The sequence below is a fragment of the Channa argus genome, chromosome 20 (genome assembly GCF_033026475.1).
Source record: "Channa argus isolate prfri chromosome 20, Channa argus male v1.0, whole genome shotgun sequence".
NCBI classification, from domain to species: domain Eukaryota; kingdom Metazoa; phylum Chordata; class Actinopteri; order Anabantiformes; family Channidae; genus Channa; species Channa argus.
The window spans coordinates 6527237-6547123 of record NC_090216.1 but is presented as its reverse complement, the minus strand read 5'-3'; the positions used below and the strand labels follow the sequence as shown (position 1 = coordinate 6547123).

General features: G+C 40.5%; 1 protein-coding gene across 17 annotated transcripts in view; it reads left to right on the top strand.

Moving 5' to 3' along the window:
- The window catches only part of nrxn1a (neurexin 1a), a 71037-nt gene that overhangs the window by 31179 nt on the left and 19971 nt on the right, over positions 1–19887 (top strand). For 8 of the 17 annotated variants that reach the window (XM_067487804.1, XM_067487819.1, XM_067487810.1 and 5 more), the window contains 10 exons: positions 5728–6029; positions 7124–7168; positions 9115–9276; positions 11062–11133; positions 11437–11661; positions 11960–12107; positions 13026–13156; positions 13965–14217; positions 18356–18559; positions 19825–19851. In XM_067487804.1, the coding sequence (XP_067343905.1) occupies positions 5728–6029; positions 7124–7168; positions 9115–9276; positions 11062–11133; positions 11437–11661; positions 11960–12107; positions 13026–13156; positions 13965–14217; positions 18356–18559; positions 19825–19851 (1569 nt within the window). The remainder of the gene's footprint in view (positions 1–5727; positions 6030–7123; positions 7169–9114; positions 9277–11061; positions 11134–11436; positions 11662–11959; positions 12108–13025; positions 13157–13964; positions 14218–18355; positions 18560–19824; positions 19852–19887) is intronic. The other 9 variants (XM_067487814.1, XM_067487811.1, XM_067487807.1 and 6 more) reach the window with 4 other exon arrangements.

Below are 19887 nucleotides of genomic sequence, written 5' to 3'. Positions count from 1 at the left end.
TCAGTGATGCAGATACCTCATTCAACACCAGTACATGCACACACATTCTTACACTCTCTCTCCCTCTTTCTGTTTAAAAGATAGAGGCTGGTCTGTGTTCCAATTGTCTCTTACCTGTTCTAGCAATTTTCTATTGTGTCTGATCGGTTGCTGAGGGTAGTGGCCCAATTGGCAATTCACTCCAATACCCCATCTGGCATTTGAAGTTCATTTCTTTGCTGTTTGCCAAAACAAGAACAAACACAGAAACAAGCATACACACACTCTCGCTCACAGGCTGCACACGTACACACAAACACTCATTTACTTGTGGTACTTGTCTGGCATAACTACAACAACAGAAATAGCCACAGCATTCATTAAAAACCCATTACTTTACCTTTATGAAAAGAGGTCTTTATGCTGTTGCTATTTGTTGACAACCTGCTATAAGAGGGTTTCATTAGGTGTGTGTTTGTTTGTGTGAAAAGCATTATCATTTGTCTATGTGGTTATGTTTAACTGCATGGTTTCAAATCGGTTTGGCTGCTTTTTTGCACAAATGCAAATTTCCCTGTGTGTGTGTCTGTGTAGTTTCAATATGTTATGGCATCCTCTGTGCATATGTGCCATCATGTACTGTATGTACGTGTGTTTGAGAGCACGCTTGTGTGGGTGTGTGTCTAAAAGGGATGAAACTGGCTCTGATCTTATCCAGCTTAAGACAAATACACTGTTCTGCCTGCAGACATTGTCATGGAAACAAGCCGGTTTCCCTGGGTACCAGAGAGAAGGCCAAATTCAAGCTACAGACAGACAGGGAAAGATGAGCATAGATAAAAGAAACAAAAGGGACAAGAAATAAAATATTAGATATAATGGCAGGAATTGCGCAGTTCTCAGTTTTTATAAAATGAAAATCAAAAAGATTTGCAAAATTACATTATATTGTGTTCTATTCCCATCCCATGGACATTCACTTTAAAAAAAAAAATCTGCTTAAAACTTTAAAATTTTATCTTTAATCTACCATACTGTGTATCTAGCAAAAATGTATGTATGTATTATTATCATAGTTAATTGATTATTTTCAGATATTTTCTGTTGATCAATTGGGCAAATAATTATTTATTATAGCTCTGTCAGAGTTTTAAAAACTATCTGATGAAGCTTGGGTTGATAATAAATGCCTTCAGTGTAACTATAGCAACAACAAAAGGAGGAATAAGAGCTTAACGTTGCAGGCAACCAATCTGTCACATGTGTCTTGACAGTAATATCCTCCTCTACAGTATTGCTCCCTTGGCTGTGATGTGGTGGGCCCATTGGTTTTAAAGCCAGATGCTGTATATCATAGTTAAAGATGGAAACAGCAGTTCTAGCCTTTTGTGAACTTTGCTGTGTTGATTTTTACAATTCCACTTAATATAGAGTGTATGCATATGTTAGCATACATTTACATGTATTTCCTGCACTGGTCATCTATCTATATACTGTAAAATGCATAGTTTATCCACCTGTCTGTTATTAAGAAGGGATGCCTTCATGCAGGATGGTTGAATGTATGCTGTGTGTGTGTGTGTTTGTGTGTGTGTGTGTGTGTGTGTGTGTGTGTGTGTGTGTGTGTGTGTGTGTGTGTGTGTGTGTGTGTGTGTGTGTGTAGCTGATAGCAGAACTGCATGGTGGGCTAAAAATGAGGTGCAGGGGAATTGCAGTGTGCTATCTCTAGAATGACAGGGCTGCCATGATTGAGGCTTGCTACACTAGGATTTAGATACACCAGCATTTTTCTCTCTTTCATTCTTTCTAGCATCCATCCTTCGCTCTCTGCCACTCCCTTTCCTTGTCTTTCTTTCTATCCGTCTACCTCTTTCTCTCTACTCTTCCATTTTGTGTTCCCCATCTCAATGAGTCTCTCTATTGCCCCTTTTTTTACATTTTCCTCTTTCAAATTCCCCCTGTGTATCTTTATCCTTTTCTATATCCTGCTTCTTTTCCACCATGCTCCCTCTATCAGGTGCTGTATAATGTAGGCTCCCCTGATGTGCTCCCAGCTTCCATCCGCCATTTTGATTCAGTACAGCTGTCCATGATAATGTACTGTTCACTCAATCACTCTTTCTCTCCCTCTCACTCCTTCTTTCACCATCTCTCTTCCTGTTTCCCTCTCACCCTGAAACACACATGCACGAACACGCTCATATTTGCTGTAGCCCCTATAACACAGGGTTGCCATGGAAATGACAAATTAGTGTGTGAAATATTGAGGAAGAGACCCATGAGAGGAGACAAACATCAGGACACACACTTGCCATGTGCACGCAAACGCACATAGAAATTCAAGTGATGTGCATTTGTACGTTGAAGGGGCAGCACACTTGCAGCTGGTCCCAGCAGCAGCAACTAGCAGATCAGTTGTTTATTCTGTCTCTGCCTCCTGCCTCCCCAAAGACTGCTTTATTCATTAGACTAGTTGTTTAATGATGGCCTTCAAGGTCTACAACCAATCACCTTCCATCTCTACATTTTGCCTATTCCCACTCCTTCATGATTAATGTATTTCTTCTTTCCAGTACTTGCATATTTTCCTGATTATTTGTTAGACTAAGACCCTACCTTCATATCTACTGCCCCCCTCTCTTATTCTTTACACTCCTTTCATTTCATTTCTTTTCCTGTCCTAACTATTTCATCTTATAGTGTCAGTGAGATAAAAATCTCCTTTAAGGGAAACCTTTATAAATGAAAAAAGCATTTACACTCAAAGCTGCAATTAATAAATGTTCACTAAAGGGATCACTAAAGTGAGTATATAAGATGACAGAAAATACCAAGATAGTGCCCATTACAATTTCCACGAATGCACAAAATAGCATCTTTAAATTGCTTTTTATTCTTGTTTTGAGCCGAACAAAACAGCTTTTAGTCTACAACTGGTTGGTGGTTTACTAGAAACATTACTTTTAAATTAATTTCCTTTCAAATGACAAATCAGCTAATCAACTAATCATTCCAGGACCTTGGACCCAACAGCACCAGCACACAAGAAATAATTTGTTAATCAACTAATAGAAGAAAATCTAATGAGAGTCATTAAAATTTAAGAAACTTGAGCTTAGAAATCTTCAAAAGAAATGAAACAATTTAACTTGAGAGATTAAGGAAATTAAATAATGTAGTTTGAGTGATTTACATTTGTTGGCTGTAATTTGAGTTTCTGCTTCTTACGCTGTATTCCTCAATTCTTCTGCTCCCTCGCTTTGATCTACAGTGCTCTCCACAGGATGAAGTGTGACATGTGGTGTGTATGTCAGTGTCTGTCTCACTGTTTACTCTGAGCTAATACTGACTCACTCCATTAATCTGAGCTACAACAGATCCACTCCAACCTGCCCACTTGAGAGTGTGTGTGTTAGTGCCTTTGTGTTGTAGGTGTGTCTACACATCGCATTTATGCATGCATGACACAAGTTGTGTTTTTGTTATCCAATATTAATTTTCCTGCCTGATTTGTGTGTGCATGCATCTGCTGTGTGTGTGTGTGATGTAATAGTACAAGGGGTGAGTGTTTGCAGACCAGAGCTTCCAGATCGATGCAGTGATGCTTTATGTGCTCCTGACTGGTCTAATGACATGTCTGTAAATTAGCAACAGAATGGTGGAGCACCACACTGAAATCTAAATGGCACCTCTGTAAATTACCGCTACAATGCTTATGGACGGCTGCGTGTGTTCTCATTGTAAGCAACTTGGCTGCCCCCCCTTACTCTGCCACCTCATCTACATTTGTCTATGTGTGTGTGTGTGTGTGTGTGTGTGTGTGTGTGTGTGTGTGTGTGTGTGTGTGTGTGTGTGTGTGTGTGTGTGTGTGTGTGTGTGTTTATCAGTGCATATGTGTGCTTGTGTTAGCATTTGCGGCTGTTATTTCTGTGTATGTGTGTGTGTCTCCCTCCTCCTCCTCGCTCTCGCTCCTCTCAGTAAAGACTAGCCCGAGGCCCTGAGTTGGTAATAGCTTTTCTGACAGCAATACACCAATATTTACAGAGACCAGCACCCACCCACACCCCCACACATTTCATGCACACATAAAAACCATATACTCGCCTGGGCACACATACACATTTATATGCTTGAAGTTGCAGACATTTTTCCCCTTTTTGAGGCATGCACACACACACACACACACACACACACACACACGCAGAGAATCTTAATTAACATGCTGGGAGGGAAGGAATGACACACTAGGGGGAACTCACACGCTGGCAAACAACGTGTTGTTTCTCACTCATATATTGGCATTCACACTTCAGGTTTTTTTTCATGCAACAGAAGCTAAGAAAGACAATTTGCCACAATTGCTTGTTGAATTGTGATATATTCTCACTTTTCCCTTCTCATTATTCTCTCTGTGTCATATTCACTCAAGTGCAGCAGATTCCATTTCAACACTCTTCTCTCTGCCTCTCACTACCTTAATAACCTATTACACTTCAGTGTATTCATTACGTGGCAACAACCCCCACCACCACCTTCTTTCCAGCAGTTCCTTACCAAGTGTCTGCCTTGCTCCAGCCTGACCTAGTGTGTATTAAATCCCCCTCTGTTCTCCTCATTATCATGAACTACAAGATGGTTGTTATGCCAGAGGCTCCACAGACCGAGAAAAAGAGGCCAATGAGATGTGCGGAGAGGAATGGTGGCATGAATCTTGAAGGAAGGTGTGAGAGACATAGGAATGACAGAAAGAAACAAGAAAGATGTGGAGGAAGAGTGATGTTTTAGGGTAATGGGTGGGAAGGAGACAGATAATGTCACCCCTGCTTATGTATGCTAGCACGATAGTATGATCCTTTTTTGCACACAGATGTGTGTGTAGGTGTGCATATTTGTTCCTTTGCTGACTTGTATATATGGATGTGCACTGCTGTGTGTGTAGGTATGAAAGAGTAGATAAGAGAGTGTGAGCTTAAGGATGATGGATTGCAAAACCTTGGTCTAGTGTCCTTGGGGGTCACTGAAGGTGTGCAAGGTAAGTTACTATTGGCTGTCTGCCTGTTATGCTGAATTTTAATGGAACACTTCTGCCTGCTTTGGCTGCCATGATGCTTACAGGCTGTTGTTTTCCATGTTCATCATCAGTTTTTGCAACCATCCTGCTCAAAACCTTTCTAACCTCTACTTATACTGCACATACATACATGTTCACACACACTCTGGCATTTGATGAACATCACGAAATGAGCCATGTTGTCAAACAAGACCACATCACTTCAGACTGCCAGCACAGCTGTTCTCTCAAAAGAGAGGATGGCAGGTTTCATAACGAGTTTGGAATGCTACAGACTCACGACTGTCTCTCTCGCATCCACACTGTTTAATCTCCAACCCACATGAGTGATCAAAGCTTGTTTACACACCACTCCATGGTACGATTAGAGGTATGGAAGGAAGTGTTTCTTCCAAGTGCTGGCATCAGTGAGGCTTTGCTTGACAATAACAACATTTTCAGCATCTTAAACAATACGTTTTGTACTGCACATCCGAATCGAATTTAACCAGGCCCAGCTGAGCTTTGTTTTACTCATCTGGTTCTAAAAAACACCCACTATTTTATCATCTTTTAGCATATTCTAAAGATCAGTGTGGGAAGAAGCAACATACCAGTCAATATAATAATGTTCAACAGCATAATGGTTTCACACTTCTTTGTTCTTCCTCCCTTTCACCTCTCACTCTCTCTCTCAGCTCGTGAGGAGTATGTTGCCACCTTCAAGGGCTCTGAGTACTTCTGCTATGACCTGTCGCCGAACCCCATCCAGTCAAGCAGCGATGAAATCACACTCTCCTTCAAAACACTGCAGCGCAACGGCCTGATGCTGCACACCGGCAAGTCAGCCGACTACGTCAACCTGGCACTGAAGAATGGTGCCGTGTCACTTGTCATCAACCTTGGCTCCGGGGCCTTTGAGGCCTTGGTGGAGCCCGTGAATGGCAAGTTCAATGACAACGCCTGGCACGACGTCAAGGTCACCCGCAACCTGAGACAGGTAACCAGAAAACAGGTGATGGAGAATTGGGAGACCGAGCACAGATAAGAAGCGGTTTAAAAAAATCCATTATTGACAAGTCTCGAAGACTTTTATGTGTCAGAATGACAAGCTGTAGATTAGAAAATTGCTGAAGCATGCTTGGATTTCAGTTTGTGGTAAAATTGTTAGAAATCAGCTGAAATGTATCAAGCAAAAAACTTTAAACATTTGCTTAATTCAGTTTTTTTTTCTTTGATTTATACAATTGTAAATTCAATATATACTGGGTTTGGTCAGACCTCACATAAAGTCAAGGTTTCATTTTGTGATTAAAATGTCAGAAATAAACATTTCTGACATTTTTTAGAATAGATTATTCATTAAAAAAATAATTAAGATATAAATTAAAACACTTTTGTAGTGCTCCTTTCATTTAATTTGTAAAATTGAGTGATATGGTGAACCACAGTGACTGTTGCAGATGTTTCAGGGGCAGAGGGCAGCATAAATACTTTAGCCCACAGCATGAAAATAATCAATGTAGAAGTTACGTTCAGTGGTCTGTTGTCCAACTGCAGTGATGCTGTGGTAAAAAGAAAATACCTGAGGTTTTGGTCTTAGTTTACAGTGGGTTAACCACCAGACCAGCACTGCTTTCAAGTCTAGGTGAGTGCTTTTTCAATTGTGTGTGTGTGTGTGTGTGTGTGTGTGTCTGTGTGTGTGCGCGCGCGCGCGTGTGTGTGTGTGTTTGTGTCTAATCAAGAGAAAGAGAGAGAGGGAGCGTGAATAAGTGAGTGATTAAATGAAAAAAGGGAACTAGAGAACACTGAGGGTCACTAGCATTCAGGTGCTTGAAACCCACCTGTGCCCTGCCTCTACCGTTTGCCTGTTTGTACTACTAACTTGACTACTAACGTTACTAACCTGCTAGTGAAACTAACCACCATCCATGGAATGATTCATTCTACTAACCTAACCTGTGCCCTTCTCCTAGCGAAACCACTCCAACCAACCTACTAACCTCACCAGAGGCCTTCTAGCTTTCCTTTTTTGTTCCCGAAGTTGTTCTGTTCACAGTTTTTTGTTTTCCTTTCTCCCCCTCTCCTACAAAGCACTCAGGCATTGGACACGCTATGGTAAACAAACTCCATTGTTCGGTAGATATCATTCTAATTGTTTCTTAGTTTGGGTTTGCCCCGTGTCTATTTCCTTTTGAATCATAGACATCAAAACTAAACCAATAAAAGGATAAATGCGGTTGGTAATCTTTTACGCTTAAAAAGCCCCAGCCCCCATCTCCTTGCCAACCACTTTTTTCTTTAAATCCCCCCCCCCCCTCCCCCCAATCCCACCTTCTTTACCTTTTTTCCCCCAACCCATCACTCTGTGACTGTAGGCGTGTACTGATTGGCTCATCCCTCACCTGCACGCAAATGGCGAGCCCCTCTTCCTGCATGGCGTGACTCAGAAACCCCTACCCTCTCTGATTGGTCTAGAAAATGGATAGAGAGGTCCTTCCCCTGTTTATTTCTTCTCCTTTTGGTTTTTCGTCTTCCACTCTGCCACTGCATGTTCTCCATGGTGCTCCTGACTCATTTCCTCAGTTGACATAATTTTTTTCTTCTACTCTGTGTCCTCTTTTGCCAGTGATTGCATGCAAAGAGAGGAACAGGCAGCATGTTTATATTTTAATGTGTGTGTATATGTGTGTTTGCGCGCGTGGAATGAGTTGTAACCCATCTAACACCTGTGCGTGTGTGTGCATCAATTTGTGTGTTTTACGTCCGTCTGTCATCTCTCATTCAGACTCGCTGATCTAACAACCCCCCCAGACCACAAACTAACTAACACCATCATCACAACTCACCCTAACAACACAATAACATAACATCATCACACCTACTAACAGCATTAAAGTCATTACCCTAACCTCAGTGACCCAACACAGCTTGGCCTGACACAAGTAACAGTGTTGCTGCCAGGAGTGCAACTACTAACAACTACTAACAAGTAAAGTAACAAGTACTAACACCTATTGTATAGCATGAAGCTTGTGGATACCTACTACTAACACCTGACTGGCTGGGCAAGTTTTCCCGGCTATGATAAACAAAATCAGTGAAAAAGAAGTAACTGTGGTGTGAAAGTAAAAAGTTCACCACCTTTATAGGTCATAAAACGTGGTCAGTAATGTACTGTAGAATATCAGGATGATAACATACCACTAACTGTAACTTATGTGTGGCAAGGTTGGCTATGTGTGCTAGCTGCTGTAAAAGCCCCTACACTGACTCCTGAACGTCAGGAGCAGCAGGTTAAGTTATAAAACAAACCCAGCACCAGTGTCATTTTAGGTAAAGCTGTGAAGAAAGTTGTTATTAGGAAGAAAATCCAATTCTACTACAAAAAGCAGCCCATAGTATGTGGCAGCGAATAAAGGAAGGCTTTGATGTAAAGAATAAGCTGCGATCTATGCTGTAGAAGAAAGGATCAGCCATTTAATGAAACACTGTGGACATTGTAATGCTCCGTTTAGACTGATTTGAAAAGTTAGTTGCAGAATAGCAGAAAAAGGATTCAGAACCCATCAATGAATGCTGTGAAGCTTTGGGTGTCATTTAGTCTTTATTAATCACACACATGATTTTGATGCCATTCTGTATAACAGATGCTGACAGGCAGGAGGCTATTATACAGCAGAACAAGCAGGTTATGTATCTTGATTCTGAGTATTCTTAATCAAGAAATAGCCAGATTCTATATATGGTATATGGGGCTATATATAACAGCAAATGTAGGCTGAGTAAGTGAGTGGCTTTTATTAGTGCATTAGCAGCATATTTCTAAGTGCCGGCAAAGTCAAGAGGCAGCACTATTCAATTACACCACACAGTTAGCACAAATCCAATCACACCAAATCAAAGTCCCAACAACACAACTGGCCAATTCCCAAAGCCAATCAGGCCTTTTCCCCCTTAGAAAGCATACACATTGGTTACAAGACTAACGGGGGCTTATTTGGCTGGTCAGCGCCTAGCTAGCGCTTAGCGCTGCCTTTGGTGTGAGTATATAGCGTGTCCTTTCCCTGTGCTTTGTTGTGTAGGTGACCATCTCGGTGGATGGCATCCTGACCACCACAGGCTATACCCAGGAGGACTACACCATGCTGGGCTCAGACGACTTCTTCTACGTGGGAGGAAGCCCCAGCACAGCTGACTTGCCTGGTTCTCCAGTCAGCAATAACTTCATGGGCTGTCTCAAAGAGGTTGGATGCATGCGTGCATATACACATAGAAAACACATATGACGTGTTCATTCTTGTGCTGGTATGGATGAAAATTTGCCACAATAATACTAAGATTATTTATCATTTAAAATAAAAATAGCCAAATGGCATTGTATCAGACGAAACATTATTTCTGTTAGTTAAGAACAGTTAGACAGAATGAGCTACTCATATAATGTTCACATCACCATGATATAATTGTACTGAAAGGTGATATGGTCATATTTAATTATTGCCCAGCCTAGTGTATAGACTCCTCTGCTCAGATTTCCATCTCAAGTTTTAAGAAATCCTTTACTTTTTCTCACTTTCTTTCTTAATTTCTCTCACCCTCCCTTATTCTTTCCCTCCTTCTGTCACACATCACACAGTCATTTTACACATATTATCTTATAAAGCACACACAGAGAAAAATACTTCCATTTGGCAGATCTACACAAACAGTCCCAGACACAGACACACCCTCCCCAGCATCAGAGAGAATCAGTGATGAGTGTCGTTGAGGGAGTAGATACAGCACTAAGCACTAACATGCTAATTAGCTATGCCACAGAGACGCTCCATCCATCCGCTGTGTTCGAAATGGGCCACAACACAGCAACAACAAAAAAGTCACAACACACTGATGAGAACACACTAACACACATGCATGTATGGTTAAACCCAATTTAGGTTTTGTGCACAACAGGAATGCCAGTAAAAATCACACAGATAAAAATAGTCAAACATATATTTAGATATACACCATTTGATGCAGCAAAACTCCCAAACATCCACATACCCATTATATATCCACCCCATCTGAGTCCCCTTTCATTCACACAGAGGCATAAACAAACAACCAAACAAGCCAACAGATGATGTGCCAAACAGAGAGCTATCTGTATCAGTGGTGAAAGCACTCTGTGTTGCTTCATTAAGACTGATGTTGTTTAAACGAGGCTGCCGCTGTCAAAGTGAACACTCCACTGACACATTTACATATTTAATACGATGATATGATAATCCGTGTGAGCAAATTAAGATGTATACAGTGAATCACACGTGAACAATCATTGCTGTAACAATTTTGTGCATTTGATTTGGCATAGGCCCACCCACATGCTAACACACTTAATGTATATTAAAGAATTAACCTCATTTTCCTACAGATGGACACAAAACCACGTGACTTATAAATAATTTTGTGAAGAGTTTAGGTGCAAATGCAGCGAAGAAATTCTACGATGTTTCCTTACAGGTCATGGAAGGAGGTCTGGATTAATAAAGCAGAGCCTGTGTGTGCTCATCTCTCTCTACATCAAAATGCTCAGCACAAGCACACTCTTTACACACACACACACACACACACACACACAGCTCAGTCAGAGAGCGTATTGTGTCAGGGAAAGGAAAGCGAGAAACAGAAAAAGGAAGAAGAAAGACTAAATGCAAGCGCACATATGGCAGGGACAAATAACAGTTACAAAAAAATTGCCTGGAGTGGGTTTCTGGACAGTTCTTGAATTAAAAAAAATAATAATAATTGTCTTCTTCTTGATTTCTGATTAGAAATGCCATTTAAAAGATTTCCTCTGTTTTTTGTTTATTATAGTCAAAACAAGTCAGATACATAAAGAACTATACACAATAGTCTGTTCCACAAAAGAAGTAAATCTGATAAGAATACATAGTGTATTTCACCCAAACATGAAGAAAAAGTCTCATTTCTATTAATTCTAAATGTGAAATCATGTTTCATTTCTCCCCCCTAATCCCCTGAAGGTGGTGTACAAGAACAATGATGTACGGTTGGAGCTGTCTAGACTTGCTAAACAGGGAGACCCAAAGATGAAGGTATGCATTTCCAACAGCATGTACAACTTGAGCCAGCCAGCACATTATCCTCTTATACACAGACATTGTTTTGTATCACAACCTCCCGTGAGACTTTTACTGTAGGGATTTTAAGTAAATGGGATTATATTTTGAGGGGTAGCCACAAGCTTTTGTCTTTTAGTTGGTTCACAGCTGGGAGCAACTGGCTTTATTTCAGTCCCAGACCACAAAGCAGCCATTTAGTTCTTGATACTTGCTGTAATTTAACAGCTAATTTTTAATGCATTAACCTCTACACATGTTTTTTTCTGCCTAACTCAGGTAAGTGGGGTGGTGTCCTTTAAGTGTGAGAGTGTGGCCACGCTGGACCCCGTGACTTTTGACACCCCAGAGTCTTATGTGGCACTGAACAAGTGGACAGCGAAGAAGGCGGGATCCATCTCATTTGACTTCAGAACCACAGAGCCAAATGGGCTGATGCTTTTCAGCCATGGCAAACCACGACAGCAGCAACGCAAGGACCCACGAACACCTCCTACAGTCAAGGTGAAAACTACGATTCATATTTTATTAAACAAAACTCCCTGCAAATCCATCCAATTAAATTGCTGAGATATTTAGGTCTGGACCAAACAGACAATACCTTGCCTAAGAGGTTTCACTCTGTGGACATGCAATCCAAGTTTATAGCTATAACTTCTATTTTTGATCAACACAGTTTACAAAAACGTAGAGGTTTACTTTATATTAATGCTCAGCTAGCTATAATTAGCATTTTACTAGCCATCGGTGTCCCAGCTTTTTACACAATATGATGCTGATGCTGTGTCTGTTTTACTTACAGGTGGATTTCTTTGCAATTGAGATGCTGGATGGGCACTTGTACTTGCTGCTTGACATGGGCTCGGGAACCACCAAGACCAAGGCCCACGACAAAAAGGTTAATGATGGAGAATGGTATCATGTGGACTTCCAGAGAGATGGACGTTCAGGTACACTCGCAGCCCACTCAACTCTGATGCTAACCCTGACCACAGAGGTTGATAATAAGTAGATAGAGGATAATGACTAGGCGAGATCATACTTTTTATACTGAGCACCAGCCTAGCGAAGCCATTTCCCTGCAATATGCCTGCTGTCTCTATTTCATTCAAACTGGCTTTATTAAGTCTGTTTTTTAATGTGCTGTATAGACCTTTTTTTACTAAATCACAGTAGCACTGTCAAAATGGTCATAATGTGTTGATATAATTATCTGAACACTGACGCTATAATTAAAACAACTGGTGGCCTGTTTCTCATCCTACTGGTAGTGCTGAAACACACGTTTCCTGTCACAAATATTGTTGCTACGTTCATAAATGCCCTGTATTGTTATTAATGAATTTTACATCTTTTTTCTTGGGTGTATTCTGCCCCTGCCCTTTGCACACCAACAACACAAAGTGAGCCATATGACTAAAACTATACAATTACTGTGTGTACACCACAGACTTTTGGGGTTTTTTCCGTCTTTTTTATAGTTAAAGTACAGGAGAGGCAACCTGTATCCTTGATGGAGTGTTGTTGTATGTTTGCAACAATTGTAATATCTAAAAATAAATGTATTAATGATTCAATGGTGAGACGGTGGTGAAAGGTTTAAACCAGAAAGGCCACTCACCGATGACTAAAGCCTGTGTAGGTCTGGATTTCCATTGCTTCTGATGATAGCAGTGATGAGCGGCAGTGGGTATGATGAGGAGGAGGAGCAGTACAACGAGAGGGGGAAGGACAATGACGATAAAGATGATGATGATGATGGTAGTCATAATGGAGGAAGTGATGACAGTGATGATTGTGATGAGGATGTTCACATTAAAGGTCATGGTGATTGCTGAAATTGTTTTGATGTCTCACGGCACATCCAGGAACCATCTCAGTGAACAACCTAAGAACAGCATACACGGCTCCTGGAGACAGCGAGATTCTGGACCTGGATGACACCTTGTATCTTGGAGGATTACCCGAGGACCGTGCTGGACTCATCTTTCCTACAGAGGTTTGCAGGGTCTCTGTTCACAAAATTACATACAAATTTGATTTTATAGCTGCAACGATCAATTTATAAAATGACAGAGGGCCATTTTTCAAGTACTAATGCCAAATATATGATTATGGTTTCTCAAACGGATGACTATAAGTACAGAGAAACTACAGTGTAATCCTCCATATTAAATTTGTCTTAACTATGTAACTGTCATATTGGATCTTTGATCTTATTTTATATTAAAGTGAAAAACAAAAAAAAGACACATACAATGTCTTCACATCGTGTAATCCAGATTTTATATTGTTTTCTGATATTTTTCAAACCAAACAGTTAATTGAAAACAAGTAGTTGTTAGTTGCAGCCCATTTCATAAAGTGGACCTTTGCTACGACTGTAGATCCACTGCAAATGACAAATATATAAGATAGCTATAAAATATAAGATGAAATGTAAATATAAAATATAGATTCATTATTCTTTATGGTCTGGCAGTAAAAAAGAATGCTTTTTTCCCTTAAGCATTTTCTTTTTGAAGGACTGTGAGCTGCAGATAAAGGCTTAAAAGGCTAATTGAGTTTAAATTTGGACAAACAAACACATTTTAAGTTTGTTAGCTTTAAAAAGTGAAACACATTTAAAAAAAACATAGGAAGTTATCTTAGAAAAACAGTTTAAGGTTCACTGGATCAACAGACTTATGCAACTAGATAAACATATACAGTCAATGGCAGGATCAAAATTTAACCCCCAAAAATGTTTGATTCCACATATAATGATTTCTAATTCCTGAATGAAAGACTTCTGAACTTTTCCTCAGGTTTGGACAGCTCTATTGAACTATGGTTACGTGGGCTGCATCAGAGACCTTTTTGTCGACGGGCAGAGCAAAGACATTAGGCGGCTGGCTGAGACTCAGAGGGCAGTGGGAGTGAAACCCTCATGCTCCAGAGAGCCACCCAAACAGTGTCTGTCCAACCCCTGCCAGCACAATGGCATCTGCAGAGAGGGCTGGAATCGCTATGTCTGTGACTGCTCTGGGACGGGTTACCTGGGACGCTCCTGTGAAAGAGGTGAGAATGAAAGGATAGTGGGAGGTCAGAGAGGACACAGAATTTGAACACCGGTATAAGCACTTGTATTACACTTTTAGAATAAATATGACTAACCATTACAGTCACTACACAGCAATGTTTTGGTAAAAACTCATAATACATCATGATGCAAACTACAACCCACAATAACAGCTTGGTCATTTGGCTTGTGAACACTGAGAAATGCCAAAGGGACAAGTGACAGAAGGCATATGATATGTAATGGAAAGTTTGAAGTTTTAAATCTAAAAATAGCTCTATCAATTCCTGAAAATGTATTATGGTCATCTTTTATAGTAGGTAGTAAATGTTTTATTCGTTATGCCTTTAGGTAATGCTTTTTTACATTTAAAAACCCATCTTAACACATTATATCTGTTTTATAGTACTTACTCTGTGCTCACAATACTGACATACTACTGGTCCAATAAGGAAGCAGAAGGTTTTTCCTACACTAAGTCATCAGACAATAGCAAGGTGAAAAACATTAGTGGATAGACACAGGGAAAAGATTTGTGGAGATAAAAAATAAAGACAAGTAGAAATTGAGGCTGCTTGCTAAAGAACAAAATGTAATAAGTGCAGCTTTTTTTGTTTGCTTTTATTTAATTACACATTTGGTCAATGTGAGAAGAGTAAGATGGAGACAGGGCAAAGATCAGAGCCAAAGAGGTAAAAGACAAGAGGTGGGAGGAGCACAGCCGCAGACAGGACTATTGGACTGCTGTAGATATAGAGACTAGGAATCAATGGGAGAGGAAATGCGCAGAAAGCAGGGAGCAGGAGCTGTGACAAAGGAGGTAGGACCCATCGGCCTGGAACCGCCATATGACAGTAGGTGAGGAGATGAGGAGGAATAGTAGACAGGCGCAGAATCTGACAAAGAGAGAGTTATGAGAAAAGGTATGAATTCTGGCCTAGGGAGAAATGGAAAGTAGGAAAGATTGGCAGAAGGACTGATAGAGGCCTGTTGAAAGCAGCGAGATGGAGTCAGACAAGGAGAAGAAAAGAAATGTTGTTTGTGCCACAACTGCTGACGCGTCTCAAGTGATGATTGTACTATCATCTAACAGGAGATATACACATACACACATACACACACACAAACACTTTCTGAAAGATGTTGATATGAAAATGTTTTATTTCTGGGGGTAAACATCCGCAGTGAATGTTTATCTTAGCAATGCACCTTCTCTCTCTCTTTCCCTCTCTATATCTTTCTTTATCACTCTCTGTGTGCATTGAGGGGTCACTAACTGGTGGTTCGGTGGATTAAAGGAAGCACAGATGGAGAAGCAGATGGAGAGAGTGATTGGCCATGTTTACGCCTTCTACCTGCAGTTTCTCCCTCCCTTTTTTCTTTCCTCATTCTCTCACTCTCTCCTTTGTTCCCCCTCTCTCTTCTTTAATGAACAGAGATGGTCGCCTTGCTGTGGTTGCGAAATAAATTTTTTATTTTTTTTCGGTACACACACATCTCTTAACACATTTTCAGTTTTTCATGCACTGCTGGTTTGTCTGTGGAAGTCATTTTCTAACAAAAACAAAAAAAATAAATGAAATTTGAAAATGGCAAAAAGTTCCTCTGATGGTTAATTCTCAAATTTTTAATAAAAGAACAAATTAAGCTCTTGCAAACAAATATTTATACTTATTTTTCAGCATATTTAAATATCGTAGTCTCTTATTAAACTATGACATTTAAAAGTCAGCCTGTTGGTGGCCTTAACACATTCCTCCTTTGAATAGAAATCCTACTGGTTTGCCCGCTTGACTTCATGAGTGAGAATTATGAGATAAGAAGTCACAATAATTACTTTTCAGTCAAAATGATGACATAAGTAAAAATAAGGACTTCAATCAAAGTCATGACATAAAATTCAAATATTCCCGACTTAAGTCAAAACGATGAAAGACTAAATGGAAATCCATCAAAACACCCACATTAGGTTTAGGTTTTTTTCCGGATGCCATCTTAGTAGAAGCCCTAACGTCTAACCTGCACGGCCTAGCAATTGGTGAGGAACTGCATAATAACACTCTGTACGGATGGTGCAGCTAGAAATGTGAACTCTTAATCTTATTAGTGTTATCACGTGATTTAGTAGTTTTTCTGAATAATGACACATACCCTCAACGTTGCCTCCTTTTCTTTTAGATATACTACCCTCTCAGGGCTCGTATACCTCTGCATATTTACTTTTAGTCAGGTATTTAAGGCAAATTCACTCCCTCTTTGATCACATCAGGTAGGATCTCAAAAGGCGAAACAAGGTGGAACACCAATACGTTATTGATCCCCACGGGGAAATTGTTGTTGCACTAGCAGTGCTGAGTCATTAAAGAGCATGTTTACCTTTGGACTTCTTCACTTACATTTCACTTTACAAATTTTTTATTCACTCTATGCAGTTGTAAATCAGCTACCTAAACTAAAAAGAAATGTTTGGTGATATAAATAAATCCCATTAATACTGTCTGTGTAGCCAAAGCCTGATATAGATCTTTTCCACTTCTCACAGTGTTGCAGCAGATAACAGTTTGCTTCATTATTGTGAAAATGGATGCTATAGTTTATTTTGAGTCATGTCCTATGTGCCCTGCGTCCATAAATACTTATTAGTGCACCAAGTACAAAACAAGTGCACTATTTACTCCTAACGTAAAGTTTTCTTTAAAAAAAAAAAAACAGTGTCCTGCTGTTTTGTAAAATTACTGAGCCTTTTTGACCCCTTTTTAAAGATTTACATCCCCAGGGTGTTGGAACTACTGAAATAAACAAGGTAGAGAAATTAGTGTTGAAATATTGACTAAAACATACTGTTCATTCTTCTTGCATGGCACATCTGGTGCAGGCTACAGGTGTCAAATGATGCAATGTGTGCATTGCACTTCAGTTTTTGTTGGGGGTTTTTTTTGGGTGGGGGGGTTGTTTTTTTCCCCCTTCTACTTACCTGGTTGTGAGTCAGCTGCCATAGTGATGAAAATTTAGTCAGCTGTCTCCCTTATCACAAAATGTGTACACGTATGTGTTCAAATGTGCTTAGACGGGTGTATGTGTGTCTGTGATGTTATCTGTGATTTAACAGACCAACCACCTTCTTTTTTCCTCAAGTTAATGAGGGTTCATTTGCATTTTAGCCAGGAGCTTTTTTCCCTTTCCACCGCTCCTTGCTCTCCATCTTGCTCTGTCCTTATTTTCTCTCCCCCTGCTCTCACTTTACTACACCCTCCTCTGTTCACACTTAAATTCACTCACTTATTCTGACATGCATGCGCACATACACACAAACACTATCTCTTTCCATCCTTCTCAGCTCATCAGTATTCATGAAGCCTCCCTCTCTTCCTGTTCTCTTGTTTTTGCCTTGGCTCCAGTCATCTCCCACGGAAACGGAGAGCAAAAAGGAGAGAAAGCAAAGGAGGAATGGAGTGGAGAGATAGCATAAGAGAAAGAAGAAGAGGGGATGGGGGGGTGAAGTCGCAGAGACATGTAAAGTGTGTTTAGCTGCGTATGTAATTGGCCAATAAAAAACAGGGTCCTTAGAGGTAAACAGTTTAGCAGTCAGGGATTGGCCCCAGCAGGTAACAGGGAGAGAAGATTATAAATATGCAAATGAGTATGCAAAAGACATTAAAGTGGGATCACCTGAGCTTGTTACATTATGACTCCAGGGTCTGGGATGTCAGCGACGGTGGCTAACACACTCACCACCATGCATTCTGATTTTGATAATAGGCACAGCCAAGTGGCAGTGGCGGCTATTTTTACACCCTCTTTTGTAAGGTGGAGGGAGTGATGATGAATTAAGGGTGGGAAGTGATGGGATAATTTTGGAGGAAGCAGATTTTGAGTTTCAGCATGACGTGGCACCAGAACAAGCAAGTGGAACCACATTGAAAGATTGCTACGTATGTCATGTTTAAATCTTGTTCAGTCAATGTCAGATTGGCATTGTCTCCACCCAGCTTGCGCGTTATCATCCAGTTAATCATCTTTTTTTTTTTGTCTGCCCACTTTCTCCTCCTCCGTCATCATTTCTGATGCCTCTGTCTGTCTTTCATTTCTTTCCTCCCTCATTCACTCCATGTGTCTCTCTTTGTGTGTCTTGTACAGATGCGACCATCCTGTCCTACGATGGCAGTAAGTTTATGAAGGTGCAGTTGCCTGTGGCGATGCACACTGAGGCGGAGGACGTTTCACTACGCTTTCGCTCCCAGCGGGCTTATGGCGTTCTCATGGCAACCACATCCCGTAACTCCGCAGACACCCTTCGTCTGGAGCTGGATGGGGGCCGTGTCCGACTAACTGTCAACCTAGGTACACACATGAACGCACGAACATGTAGAATCTCCAACATTATTTTAATTACCTGTCAGGGGAATGCAATCTATGCTGCCCTCGTGGCTATTTTTTGCATTACAGCGTCATTAAATGTTGATTAATAATATACTGTATTTACTTACACTTATTTTATATAATGCAGATTATTCATCTAGATAATTCTTTTGATATTCTTTGATAATTCGTTTATTTTTGGCATAGTATAGACAAGGTTTCACAGGCTTTAGCATATACCTGTTAGCATTTGGAAAGACTTCACGGTGTATATAAAGCTAATCTTTGCACACAGACACAAACACAATTAGACACAAACTGTTTTTTTATGTTGAACAGAGGGTCCAACCCCAAGCTGCATTCTCTGCTCACTCCCAGTGGACCTATGCATGCCTAACATCTTCAGCAATCAACACAAAAACTCTAAAACTGTATAAATCCATACAAGTAGCTTACACCACACATAACAACCCCCAAAAAAGCACATCCCTATCCTCTTTGCACACTTCATTTCCACAGTTCAACAGCTAAACACATTTTCAGCCTCTCTCTCACACACATACTTTCCAATTAACACAAGTACATTTACACGCTAACACACACACACACATACACATACAAACTGACTGAAGGGTGCATGTGTTGGTCTCTGGTTGTCTGCAGCCATGTCGTTTCTGTGGTTGATGCCACACGACACACCACAGCATCATGGGTAATAATAATTTGAAAAAGATATTTATTACTACAAGGGCCGAATCAGAATCTTCTGATCATTCGTGGAGATTTGTGCTCTGGATGGGCGACAAAAATTATGGGGTGTGTTTGATGTCATCAGACAAGCTGACACACATCACCCGTCTCAGACTCCTAGTACATTCGATTGGTGACTGAAAACTGTCGCTCATACCAGAGTAGCCATTGAGCACACTGCTCATGCTGGGGAACAGCACTCTCCTTAATATGTAACTTTTCAATGCAAAGAACCACTACTTTTAGGATTTTGTTTGTTATTAGTTAAAATTCACACAGAAATAACTTTTTGCTACACAATGTTGTGAGAAAATACACTGTCCATTTTGAGGTCCTGTGACAAAGGAGAGTATGTGTTTTCTCAGCAGTGTGTGTGCATGTTTATATATACAGTATATGTATATATGCGTGCTGGGTGTGTCGATGTGTGCGTCCCCAGGGCGTGGACAATATGTGTATGTGTGCAGCATTAACCCTCTGCTCTGCTCTCCCTCCAGACTGTATCAGGATAAACTGTACAGCCAGTAAGTGTTCCTCCATCTCAGCTAACCCCTTTCCCT